The 13,647-nt window shown below is 33.1% G+C and overlaps 2 protein-coding genes across 2 annotated transcripts; both read left to right on the top strand.

Annotated features, from left to right (window-relative positions):
• The first annotated feature begins 451 nt into the window (after positions 1–451).
• On the top strand, positions 452–3,829 carry LOC133815472 (uncharacterized). The gene is made up of 3 exons (XM_062248310.1): positions 452–1,673; positions 2,208–3,635; positions 3,744–3,829. The coding sequence occupies exons 1-3, from the start codon at positions 452–454 to the stop codon at positions 3,827–3,829; spliced, it is 2,736 nt and encodes a 911-aa protein (XP_062104294.1).
• Positions 3,830–4,481: 652 nt separating this feature from the next.
• Positions 4,482–10,422, top strand: LOC133819387 (cullin-1-like). The gene is made up of 20 exons (XM_062252627.1): positions 4,482–4,669; positions 5,091–5,280; positions 5,411–5,510; positions 5,803–5,988; positions 6,374–6,421; positions 6,509–6,712; positions 6,808–6,885; positions 6,975–7,064; positions 7,181–7,261; positions 7,399–7,461; positions 7,769–7,804; positions 7,886–7,972; positions 8,075–8,224; positions 8,320–8,375; positions 8,538–8,658; positions 8,751–8,912; positions 9,008–9,151; positions 9,247–9,465; positions 9,547–9,714; positions 9,820–10,422. Exons 2-20 carry the CDS (start codon positions 5,141–5,143, stop codon positions 9,919–9,921), a joined length of 2,235 nt encoding a protein of 744 aa, XP_062108611.1. The 5' UTR covers positions 4,482–4,669; positions 5,091–5,140; the 3' UTR covers positions 9,922–10,422.
• The last annotated feature ends 3,225 nt before the right edge of the window (positions 10,423–13,647 follow it).

Raw genomic sequence — 13,647 nt, 5'->3', positions numbered from 1 at the left:
ATTTATCCTTCATGCTTCTAATATTTAAAAAATACTAATTATTTATGCTTTTGAAACTACAAAAAAAAAAAAAAAACAGTTGAATACGAACAAGTAAAAAGAATATGTCACTATAATAACGAAGATGCAAATGATTCAACCGACAAAGACCAACACAAAGAAGTTAGTATCCATGGACTTCGTAGCATACAATTGGAGGGGAAACAAGGTAATTTTATATTTTTGTTGTCGTATTCACTTGAAAAATTTGCATACTATATCTTTATCAATATATATTTTTTTTCATTTGATAGCTCATTACACAACACCATGGAATTTCGGACCCCCTACATATACGTGCCAATATTGTGGTGCTATTTTATGGTATGAGGAACGAACTAAAAAAACGCAAAATGCTTCACAACCCAAATTCTCTTTTTGTTGTATGGAAGGACGTGTGCAAATACCACTAATGAAAGAAACACCTCATTTACTCAAATATCTCCTCGGACCAGATTCTGGCCAAAAGGGCTTGAAGTTTCGAAGAAATATACGAGCTTATAACTCCATGTTTGCTTTCACATCAATGGGAGGCCGAGTTGATACGTCGATCAACAAATCTAGAGGTCCTTATGTATTCCGGATGAGCGGTCAAAATTATCACCACATTGGTTCGTTATTGCCAGATGTTGGGAAAAAACCACAATTTGCTCAACTATATATATATGACACTGAAAATGAGATTGGAAACAGAATCAACACATTATCAAGTCAGGGGAGAAAGCCAGAAATAGAACATGAAATTGTCCAAGAATTATCTGAAATGTTGGATCAACATAATAGTTTGGTCAAATCTTTTCGAATGGCAAGGGATAGATTCAAAGAACAACCTGAATCAACGTTTCGTTTAAGACTCTTAAGTCGCAGGGCTACAGATGGTTGTCAGTACAATATGCCAACAGCATCTGAAGTAGCAGGCTTAATAATTGGTGATTTTAGTGAAGCAAACTACCAACGCGACGTTATTGTAGAGCATCGAACTAATGGACTTCAGAGAATCACTGATTTGCATCCAAGTTTCATGTCTATGACATATCCATTGCTACACCCTTATGGTGAAGATGGATATAGAATTGATATACTCTTAAGAGACTTAACTAAGACCTCTTTCAAGAGGCAAAAGTTGACAATGAGGCAACATTATTGTTTTAGGTTGCAGCAAATATTAAATGAGGGGCACACTCTTCTCCGAGCTGGTAGACTACTACAACAATATATAGTTGATTCTTACATGGCAATTGAAAAAGAAAGATTCCGTTGGATACGAAATAATAAAAAAAAACTCCGATCAGATCTTTACTCCGGCTTAATGGACGCTGTTCATCGAGGTGATTCCGATTGTTCAAGAGTCGGAAAATCAATTATTTTGCCTTCATCACACACTGGGGGACCACGATATAGAGTTCAAAATTACCAAGATGCAATGGCCATTTGTAAGTGGGCAGGATATCCTGATTTGTTTCTTACTTTCACTTGCAACCCAAAGTGCCCAGAAATAAATAATATGCTGCATTTGATTGGGCAAAAAGATGATGACAATCGAGTGGATGTCATATGCAGAGTTTTTGAGATAAAGTTATTCCAACTAATGCAGGATCTCAAAAAAGGAAAACCATTTGGAAAAATAATTGCATGTAAGTCATCTTCGTATTCTTATCCACAACAAATTTATTTTATTTGTTAATGAAAAATGTGGGCAAAAGTAATACATTAACAATTTGTATCAAAATATTTCAAAACTAAGTTTCACTTCGAATTTTTGCAGGTCTTTACACAATTGAGTTCCAAAAAAGAGGCTTGCCCCATGCACATATACTTCTTTTCTTACACCAAACATTGAAAAAGATAATGACAATCGAGTGGATGTCATATGCAGAGTTTTTGAGATAAAGTTATTCCAACTAATGCAGAATCTCAAAAAAGGAAAACCATTTGGAAAAATAATTGCATGTAAGTCATCTTCGTATTCATATCCACAACAAATTTATTTTATTTGTAAATGAAAAATGTGGGCAAAAGTAATACATTAACAATTTGTATCAAAATATTTCAAAACTAAGTTTCACTTCGAATTTTTGCAGGTCTTTACACAATTGAGTTCCAAAAAAGAGGCTTGCCCCATGCACATATACTTCTTTTCTTACACTAAACATTGAAAAATCCATCAGCAAATCATATTGATGAAATAATAAGTGCAGAAATCCCAGACGTACATATCGATCCTGATGGTTATAATGCAGTCAGCAAATTTATGATTCATGGACCCTGTGGCAAGCTCAATCCTAACTCTCCGTGTATGATGCAAGGCAAGTGCACAAAATATTTTCCTAAAAAATTCACAGACCAAACGATTGTTGACACAGATGGCTTTCCGGTTTACAAAAGAAGAAATACAGGTATCCGTGTTGAAAAGAAAAATGTCTTCTTAGATAATCGTTATGTGGTCCCTTATAATAGGAATTTGATTGTCAAATTTGATGCACATATTAATGTTGAGATTTGCAATTACTCAAGGTCAGTCAAATATCTATTTAAGTACGTTCATAAAGGGTCTGATAGAACAACAGCAACAATAGAATCTATTGACACTGCTGAACAAATAGATGAGATCAAAACATATCTTGACTGTAGATACATATCAGCAACTGAAGCTTGCTGGAGAATCTTCCAGTTTGACATACATTACAGACAACCAGCTGTCGAAAGATTACCATTCCATTTGCCTGGAGAGCATACAATAATATTTGAAGAGAACAATTGCACCGAAAATGTGCTTTGCATACCCGGAATAGAAAAAACAAAGTTCACTGAATGGTTAGAGACAAACAAGAATTATGAGGATGCGCGTGAACTAACTTATTCTGATTTTCCTACATGTTGGGTTTGGAATTCAAAAGACAAAACATGGACAAGGAGAAAAAGCGGCATAGCAATTGGAAGAATTTACTTTGCACATCCTTCAACTGGAGAACGCTTCTATATGAGAATGATGCTCAACTTTGTCAAAGGAAGTACTTCGTTTGAAAGTATTAGAACAGTAAATGGAGTGACCTATCCTACTTTTAAAGCTGCATGCTATGCTTTGGGATTATTAGATGATGATAAAGAGTGGATCGATTGCTTGACTGAAGCTTCAATTTGGGCAACCGGAAATGAATTAAGACATCTTTTTGTCATGATACTCATTCATTGTCAGGTTTCCGATGCATCACAAATTTGGAAATCTAATTATACTACATTGTCAGAAGACATGGTTTCATTACAAAGGAAGAGATTTGGAACGAAGGACCTTCAACTAACTGAACAACAGGTGGAAGCATACACATTGTTCGAAATTGAAGGTATAATGATGAAGATGGGAAAAAGTCTGAAAGACATAGATGGAATGCCCCTGCCTAATTCTTCTTTAATAAGAAACTCGGGTAATAGATTGGTCAATGAAGAGCTTGAATATGACCAAGATCAATTAAAAATATTGCATGAAAAATCATTTGCTGCTTTAAATCCTTGCCAAAAGTCAGCTTATGAAGCAATAATACATTCTGTGGAGAATGAAGAAGGCAATTTATTTTTTATCAATGGACATGGCGGTACTGGTAAAACACTTCTATGGAATACAATTATTGCAAAGCTCAGGTCACAATCAAAAATAGTCTCACCTCATACTAAAATAATAATTTTCATTATGTGTTTTACTTATTCAGCTCACAAATCAATGAATCAGATAAAATATCCAGTCTGCAATGTGGTAGTCATGTCATTTATGTCATTGCTTCGAATTTTTACCTAATAATGTATAACTTTTGCAATCCTTCTATTTGTTCAAGATAGTACTCATTTTTTAAAATTTTATATAGCTCAATTGTATCCTTAATAAATGATTATATATTTTTTTTCACGTTGCGTATCTTTGAGTACTTTCAATTTTATTCTTTTTTTATTTTTGTTTCTAATGCATCAAAAATAACATCATATATTTTAATATATAAAAAATATTAATATATATGTAACATTGAGTTATTATCAAGACCGCGCGCGGTATCGTTTCCTAGTTACTTTGTAATTGTAGAAATATTATTAAGGGTAATAATATTTAAATATGAACTTAAATGTAATCACTCTTATCTAACTTTCCAAACAAGAATATTCTATTCTATTCTCATAAACAGGTATAACAGGATCGTATCTTAGCTTTAAGTTCTATCTGATTAATAATACTTAGGTATATAAATATACATAATTCTATAAAATTTAGAACATGAAAAATTGGACAGAGGTTACTTAGTTTTATTTTATGAAAAAGGCTTACTTATTGAAATAATATAAACCGAGAAATAAATAAAAGAAAATTTAAATTATTTGCCAAAAAGTGAAAAGGTCTTACTTAGCATGACAGATGGAAGAATAATTTACTTATATAAAAAAAAATAATAGGACTCGAAATCCGAAGGAGTCCACATCTGATCTCACCCTAAGACCCTCCATTTTTTTCCCTAATTTCCCAAATTCACCATTAACAACGCCCTGGACAACCTCCTCAGCCTCAGCCTCAGCCTCATCCTCATCCTCATCCTCATCGTCTTCACTCGCTAGGGTTTTCTGGAGACTCTCCTTCGTCTTTCACAATCAGGTATCTATATATTATTATTTTTAAAATTTTTTTTATTATGCGACTTTTTTTTTTTTTTTGGTATATGTAAATGTGTGCTGTAAAACCTGATCGTCCGTCTGATTTTCGCGATTCTCTTGATCTTTTTGTGTTTGAGCTTGAATTGTTGTGAGTTTTGATTAGCATCGTGGTTTTGTACTTTTTGTTTTGGAAAATTTGATTTGGTGTGGGATCTTGGGTTTTGTTGTAGTGATTTAGATTTCGACCTTGTTTTCTTCTCTTTCAAAGGGTTTAGGGTTCTCTGGTTATTCAGTTGGGGGAAATTTTTGCTATTGCTTTTTCTATTGATAAGTCCCGTCGCATTATTTAAGCTTTGTGTTTTTGGATTTTCATTACAAGTGGAAGTGCTTGATTAGAAATAATGTTATGTCATTTTCTTCAGATGTAGGTTTGGTTTCCGGGAATAGTAATTGTTGATTGGAGTGTGGCAAGATGACGATGAATGAGCGAAAGACCATTGATTTAGAACAGGGATGGGAGTTTATGCAGAAGGGAATCACCAAGCTGAAGAACATTCTCGAAGGGTTGCCAGAACCACAGTTCAGCTCTGAGGACTACATGATGCTTTATACGTATCCTTTTCTATGATGTTTATGTATGTATTTTGATTATTGATTTGATCGTATTTTGTTAGTTCCATAGTTCAATACTTTTATTTTATGGAGGTAATTGCACTTTTGTTGTTCTTAACATTGTCTTTAGAACGATCTATAATATGTGCACGCAAAAGCCTCCACATGATTACTCCCAGCAGCTGTACGACAAGTACCGGGAATCATTTGAAGAGTACATTACATCAACAGTGAGAAACATTTAACTATCTTTGCTTTCTTTAATTGTGTTTGGGCACTTTGTTACAATAATTTTTTATTAATCGTCCTGACTTGATGTCTGGAATTCTTTTTTCAGAACTTTTAGAAGTTTCTAATATCAGTTTTCTGTAGCTAACTATATGTTAACAATAATTTGAAATGCCAATAAAATGTATATGAACAAATGTGTGATAGCGCTCACATTATTTAGAAAATTTGATAAGATGCTCGTTCTCACTACTTTTACTATTCATTCAACCATTTTGGTTCTTTTTAACTCAGGTATTGCCTTCATTAAGAGAGAAGCATGATGAGTTTATGCTGAGAGAACTTGTGAAAAGATGGGCAAATCATAAAATCATGGTTAGGTGGCTCTCTCGTTTCTTCTATTATCTTGACCGATACTTTATCGCTCGGAGGTCACTTCCACCACTTAATGAAGTTGGTCTCACCTGTTTCCGTGATCTGGTAAGTCATGGCACAGCTTTATATCCCTGATATAGTTGTGCCATCCCCATTCATATTATGTTTGTAGATTGTTATGAATACAATTACTTATATTTTAAATAGATCATTGTATTCAAATTTGGCACAAGACTAGAATTTTGTTTGTTAGTTATATATTTTTTGGACTTAATACTTGAGGTTGAGGCTAGCTCAAGTGGCTGTGTGTGTGTTGGGGGGCTGGGGTTTGAACCCCATGTGTAACAATTCAAAAATATTTTTTTTTGGACTTTGAATGATAAATAGAAGAATTCTGTGTGTTACTTTTTATTTCATTTTGACCAGTGAATATTAAATAGCTCTTGATTACAGAACCTAATATCATGTGAACATCTATTATGGTTTTCAGGTCTACCAGGAATTAAATTCAAAAGTTAGGGATGCTGTGATTTCTCTGGTATGTATTGCTTTTTTTTTTCTTAAATTATTTCGTTTTGTTTTCTACTTTGAAGTGAGGCTTATTAATTTTTTTTTTTAAAATCAGATTGATCAAGAACGTGAAGGAGAGCAAATTGACCGAGCTTTGCTAAAGAATGTTTTGGATATATTTGTTGAGATTGGGATGGGGCAAATGGATCACTATGAGAATGACTTTGAAGCAGCCATGCTTAAGGACACTGCAGCCTATTATTCTCGAAAGGCTTCGAACTGGATCTTAGAAGATTCTTGTCCAGATTACATGCTGAAAGTAAGCTCTTTATGTTTGTATTAAATCTGCACAAAATTTAGTTTTTTTCTTCTTTCATATAAATGGTAACTGTGGCACTTTACTGGAACATCCAGGCGGAGGAATGTTTAAGACGGGAAAAGGATAGGGTTTCTCATTACCTACACTCTAGTAGTGAGCCAAAGCTATTGGAGGTTTGTTGTTTTAATTTTTTTAGTTATAAAATGTTTTTTTTTTGGTGAAGAATGTCTTAATAATCTGTTTGTTATGATTTTTTTTGTAGAAAGTTCAACATGAGTTGTTGTCTGTATATGCAACTCAACTACTTGAGAAAGAACACTCTGGATGCCATGCCTTACTTAGAGATGATAAGGTACTTCTATTGTTTGAACTTTGAACTCTTAAATGGAGAATCAGTAAAATACATTATTAGATTGTCCCCCACACTTTTTGTTTTGTTTTTTGATTTATGATTTTTGGCTATTTGAGGTGGAGGACCTGTCTAGAATGTTTCGGCTCTTTTCTAAGATACCTCGAGGCTTGGATCCCGTTTCAAATATATATAAACAGGTTTTTATGCTGCACTTATTACCTTACTATTTTGTTTTCTTCCCTGGGTTAAAATGAATTCCTGTAAAATATATTCAAAATTTGCAATTTGTTACGAGATATTATATGATTTACTATTATTCATGACACAATTGCAGCATGTTACTGCCGAAGGAATGGCTCTAGTCAAACAGGCGGAAGATGCTGCAAGTAACAAGAAGGTTGGTCTTTTAATTCTCTTCTCGTTAGCTATTGTACACAATATGGTGCCCAAAGTTGTGAAAATCTACCAAAAGCTGTGAAACTTTATAAATATTGTTTTAAGTGGAAGCTAATTGATTGGGACTTAGTCTGTACTTTTGAGTTACCTAGCCCTTTCATGTTAACTAGGTACCTCTTTCTTTCTTTCTTTCTTTTCTAATTTTGTTTCAGTGATTTTATTTTATCCCTTACTTTAGTTTGTACTGATTAGCTGTATATCCCATGATCCCAATCAGTTCATTACTGATGAATTTTGTATCTCCACAGGCAGAGAAGAAGGATGTAGTTGGTCTGCAAGAACAAGTACGTAGTAGATTCTTTATTTATAATTTAAAACTGTACACACTTTTTATGTCTAAAACTAATGTGGTTTCTGTTGATCAGGTTTTTGTCAGAAAAGTCATTGAGCTACATGACAAATATCTTGCATATGTAAACGACTGTTTTCAAAACCATACTCTTTTTCACAAGGTTTGTGTATTAAATGGCTTGAAGGCTATCTGGACACTCCTTTCTGACCCCTACAATTTTCATATTATCTTATTGTTTTATTGTTTTATTTTTGTTCTTCAGGCCCTTAAGGAGGCTTTTGAGATATTCTGCAACAAGGGTGTTGCTGGAAGCTCAAGTGCAGAACTACTTGCCACATTTTGTGATAACATTCTAAAGAAAGGTGGAAGTGAGAAACTAAGTGATGAAGCCATTGAGGAGACACTGGAAAAGGTGTGCCGTACTGTTCATTTACATTATTTATTAACTTGTGTAGACTAGTAGAATTTTGTAATTGAGTTTTTTTTTCCTGAAAACCAAATCTACAGGTTGTAAAGCTGCTGGCATATATTAGTGACAAAGACTTGTTTGCCGAGTTCTATAGGTATTAATTGCTGTCAATCATTTACCGTTTTTCTTTTTAGTTTTTCTTTTAAGAGAGGGGAGGATGGGGTGGGGGTGGATTACACTTGTATAAGGATACTTATTTGATGACTTCACCTTAAAACTATATGTTAGATTACTGATCCATTGACATGGTTGGCAGGAAAAAGCTTGCACGACGCCTTCTTTTTGACAAGAGTGCAAATGACGATCACGAGAGATGCATTTTGACTAAACTGAAGCAGCAATGTGGTGGACAGTTTACTTCAAAGATGGAAGGAATGGTTGGTTGCATTATATGGTTCATTGAGTTTTCTGTGCTATGTGCGAGTATTTTTAAGATTGGAGTCTCTAAAGTGCTACTTTTCTCTCATAGGTGACGGATTTGACTTTGGCAAAAGAAAACCAAACAAGTTTCGAGGAGTATTTAAAGGCGAATGTTCATGCAAATCCAGGGATTGATTTGACTGTGACTGTTTTGACCACTGGCTTTTGGCCAAGTTACAAATCTTTTGACCTCAATCTTCCAGCTGAGATGGTATATTGCAAATGCGACCTATTGCTCTCTCTCTCAACCATGTATGCTTAATTTTTTATTTGAGTTACTAGGCTTTTATCTGTTTTTATTTTCAGGTTAAGTGCGTTGAGATTTTCAAGGAATTTTATCAGACAAAAACAAAGCACAGAAAACTTACATGGATATACTCCCTAGGAATTTGTAATATTATTGGGAAATTTGAACCAAAAACCATGGAGCTGATCGTTACAACTTATCAGGTATACCTCATATAGATTTTATAATTCCTAATCGTAATGCTTTTCTTTGTTATATTGTTCGGTTGGTAATTTTAATTTTTCTTTTCTCCTTTCAGGCTTCTGCGTTGCTGCTATTTAATTCTTCAGATAGATTGAGTTACTCTGAAATCATGACTCAGTTAAACTTGAATGATGATGATGTTGTTAGACTGCTCCATTCCTTGTCATGCGCCAAGTATAAGATTCTCAACAAGGAGCCGAGTACGAAAACTATATCTCCTACTGATTATTTTGAGTTCAACTCCAAGTTTACTGACAAAATGAGGAGGATCAAGGTCCGTGGATATCTTCTTTTTTCTCATCACTTATCTTTCTCTTACAAATCTTTTATTAATATCAATTTGTTTAACACACAGATCCCTCTCCCACCTGTGGATGAGAAAAAGAAAGTAATCGAGGATGTTGACAAGGACAGAAGATATGCCATCGATGCATCAATTGTCCGCATCATGAAGAGTCGTAAAGTATTGGGTCATCAGCAACTGGTGATGGAGTGTGTTGAGCAGTTGGGTCGCATGTTCAAGGTCCTTATTTGCTTATACTGCCTCTTTCCCCCACCTTTAACACACTAAACGTCCTTTTTTCGTCTATTTTCCTTGTGCATGCATTGACTGAAATTTCTTTTGCAGCCTGATTTCAAGGCAATTAAGAAGAGGATTGAAGATCTCATCACTCGAGATTATCTGGAAAGAGATAAAGATAACCCCAACATGTTTAGGTACTTGGCGTGATATGACTGATAATCCCCTCCTGCCAAATGAAGTGGTGGCCATCGCTTCCGGAATAAGCACAAAGAGGGTCACTTCATTGTGGAAATCGTACTCATACTCATTCTTGCACCAATATACGAACGTGCCCGTTCAGAACATGCTTCAGAAAATTCTTGTACATTTTTTCCCCCTTTGGAGCCAGGTATGGGTGCAACAATTATAGATTGTGCAGTCATGGTGGAGAGAATTGTAATTGATTCCATAATGTGGTCTGGTGCTTCAGTGGGACAGTTCCTTATCATAACTTAAACTGTGCTTGCTCGGGGGCGTTTGTTTTGGGGTTATCTTGATTGGGAATAGGAATGTAGAAGATAACCCATGTTTGGGATGACATTTTTGATTTTTTTAGTTTAGGGGTTTAGTTTCCTATGGGTGCACATGACTGTTTTGGGGGTAATTTCAACATCTTTTAACGTTCGAGTTTTATATTCCTAAAGTACATAATTCGTCATTCCTTTCTAATTGGAGCCCACCTATTTAAAAGTACTACTTAGAAGTTAAATTCTACATATAAAATCTTTATTTTTTTTTTCATCTTTTCGAGTAAAAGGTGTGCATTTAACTATATTTTTTTAGATTAAATGATTTTTTTTAAAAAATTTAACGGAATATTCCAAATGTTTAAGGTAATATTTTTTTAAAATTAATTAGAAATAAATATTTATTAATTATATTAATATAAATTTAAATATTATTATAATAATATTTAATATAAAACATATTTAATAATTATATTAATATAAATTTAAATGTTATAAATTATCATTGTTATAATAATATATAATACAAAATTAGATATTTAATAATTATATCACTATAAATTTAAATATTATAAAATATTATTATTATAATAATATATAATACATAATTTTAAACCTGCTACTTTTATATAAATATATTATATTAAACAACACTTATTGAGAGGCTGACTTACCCAACTAGACCGTTATGTTTTGACTTAACTAGATTCGTTTCCTTTCTAGGGTATTCAAGTATGCATACTACGGGCGAAGCTTCCAAGCCCCTTGAAAAATGGGAAAGGGCACAAGACCTCCTGCAACAGCTGCTACTAACTCACCGGAGAAACGCGACACTAAGGCCTTAAATAAGCACTATGTGTCGAGTGTGTACAAATAATTAAACAAATTTTTTCTTCAGTCATTAAGGTGTGATTTTAATAATATTATTTATATTTTGTACTTTAAATATAGTAGTTTATGATATAAAATATTCTTATATATATATTTATAAAAACCATAAACAATGTTTGGTTTAATTTTTCTTTTAATATGTTTATTTTATATAATATTATTTTATGTAAAATTTATATGATAATCATAAAAACTTAATAAAAATAATCAATAAATTTTCTAAATAAAACTAATTAAACATACTTTTCATGATAATTGCACCTAACACATTTGTATATAATGTATGTATATTTTCCAGGATGGTTGCACCTAATATATTTTAAATATATGTATGTATAATTAGGGAGATTCTGCCGTGGGCTTTAACTTTAGTCCTCACCTGTGGTGAGGCTGATTTTATAATCGTGGATTATGGATCAAATGGTTGTATTTGATGTGGTCAATTGGCGTTGTGGTAAGCTAGTTTGTTAACGAATATTGTTTAGTTTTTCAGATAAACCCACATCGTTGACCCTTTCACCGACTGAGTTTTTTTTTTTTTTTTTCCTGAAATGTTCACTGAGTCATTAATAGTATCAGTCATTAATATCAATTATACACTCTTTTTTAATTATATCTTAGGCATAGATATTACAATTGAAAGAAACAAAACAAGTCTCATATCAAGAGTCTTTAGGAGGGGGATTTAAAGCTGTGATTCAAAGACTATCTAATGAAGATGCTATGGCTTTTCTGATTCGCATAGCTAATGTTTTTCCTCTTGATAGATTTGAATTTTTTGTTACTCTAGCATGGCAGGCTTGGTATGTGAGGAATTGTGGTCTTCATAAGAAATTTGTTCCTCAAAGTGGGGTAATATTGAATTGGGCAGCTAGTTATCATCATGAGTTGTAGGAAAATACTTTTGGTGGGAGAGTTCAAACTCCTCGTCCTCCACATAAATGATAACCACCTGAGTTGAAAACCACCTGAGTTGAATGAGCTTTTGGTTAATGTTGATAACAACCTGAGTTGAATGAGCTTTTGGTTAATGTTGATGATGCTGTAGATGGTTCTAGTGGCTGTTGTAGTAGTGGAACTGTTGTGAGGAATCATCTTGGAATGGTTTTGGCGTCCAATGGTAGGTTTTAGACCAACCTTTATATCATCTTCTAGCTAAATTGATGGCCGATAGACATGAAATTGGACTGGTGAAATCTTTATCTTTGGAAATGTATGGTGGAATTAGATTGTAGTATGGCTGTAGCAATGCTCAATAGGCCTCCCGAGGAAAGTGGTACTTTGGATTTGCTAGTTGTTGATATCTGTATAGAGGCGTTTGAAGCTGGCCTCAAGGGTATAAGATTCAGACCAAGGACGGCTAATGGAGTTGCACATTGTATAGTCAGGAATGTTCTTTGCAAAGCTTCTGGCTTTTGGGATGGAGGGGTTCCTCCAATGACTGCCCCTGTTTTATTAGAGGATATGCCTTTCCCTATTTGATTTTGTTTGTTGTTTGTATTCCCTTTTAAAAAAAGATAGAATAATAATAAAGATAAAACTCAGTACTGTATAATGGTTTATAATTTGTAACATCAATAAATGATTAGATATAAGATGTTAAATTAGATATTTGGAAATCTTTTTAATGATAATTTTTTGTTGTACAAAATATATCAAAATAGAATGATTTATCTAATTTTAGTAAAATAGTTTTCGGTAATTTAAACTATATTAATTATAATATAATAATTATAAAATTATCTTACCTAAAAACTGAGATAATGACGTGGTAACAGAACATCAGTGCAATTAATAAGGAGCCTAGTTGACACTTGACCAATTGATAGAGTATCGCACGAAGGTTCATCATACAACGGGTACGAACTTAGCCAAAGTAGCACTTAACACTTGGTTGCAAATTATTGACCAGGCTGGTCGATGTCCACTTGACTAGGGATGGTTGACTGTTCCAGAAAAAGTGCTCAGAATCTGTTAACACATAGATCTTTGTTAGATATTTCCTATTTCCTATTTCAAATGTAAAATGATCTTTCTTAGATATTTCCTATTTCCTATTTCGAATGTAAAATGTATTGATTATGTATTATTTTATTATAGCTTGTTGCGCAACTCATATAAGACCCACAACTACATTATGTAAATTTCTAAGCCTATAAATAGAGAGCTTAGTGAATAATTATTTTCTATGCTGAATATTCTATAGACAAAAAGTTGTCATTTGCATACTTTTATACATTGATTATTCTACTCCTTCAAGCTTACGAAATTCAGGTGATTCTAACTCATCTAATCATATGAGTTTGAGATTTTCTACAACAATAAAAGTATAAGTGGAGGTAGGTTGTTAGTTGGGGCAAAACTACTATAAGCCTTTTATGTTGTTTTTATTATTATTTTAATTCAGTTCTTATTTTCATATCGTTTAATTGACTCAGTGTTGTTGACCAAATCTGAGGTCAACAAAAATGTTTTTGATTAAATACATATAAATATAATCTCAAATAAATTTTATAAAACAAACTATTGTTATTTA

The sequence above is a fragment of the Humulus lupulus genome, chromosome 2, assembly GCF_963169125.1.
Source record: "Humulus lupulus chromosome 2, drHumLupu1.1, whole genome shotgun sequence".
In the NCBI taxonomy this organism is placed as follows: Eukaryota; Viridiplantae; Streptophyta; class Magnoliopsida; order Rosales; family Cannabaceae; genus Humulus; species Humulus lupulus.
Note: the sequence above shows the minus strand (reverse complement) of the source record. Positions and strands in the feature narration are given on the sequence as shown.

What these genes read in the sequence shown, in the direction of transcription:
- LOC133815472 (XM_062248310.1), top strand. Translation starts at nt 452, where the DNA reads ATGAAAGAAACACCTCATTTACTCAAATATCTCCTCGGACCAGATTCT. An exon ending in ATTTGGAAAAATAATTGCAT is followed by an intron (nt 1,674 to 2,207) that starts GTAAGTCATCTT and finishes AAAATCCATCAG; the next exon opens with CAAATCATATTGATGAAATA. An exon ending in CAATGGACATGGCGGTACTG is followed by an intron (nt 3,636 to 3,743) that starts GTAAAACACTTC and finishes TTACTTATTCAG; the next exon opens with CTCACAAATCAATGAATCAG.
- LOC133819387 (XM_062252627.1), top strand. Translation starts at nt 5,141, where the DNA reads ATGACGATGAATGAGCGAAAGACCATTGATTTAGAACAGGGATGGGAG. An exon ending in AAGAGTACATTACATCAACA is followed by an intron (nt 5,511 to 5,802) that starts GTGAGAAACATT and finishes TTTTTAACTCAG; the next exon opens with GTATTGCCTTCATTAAGAGA. An exon ending in GTCCAGATTACATGCTGAAA is followed by an intron (nt 6,713 to 6,807) that starts GTAAGCTCTTTA and finishes TGGAACATCCAG; the next exon opens with GCGGAGGAATGTTTAAGACG.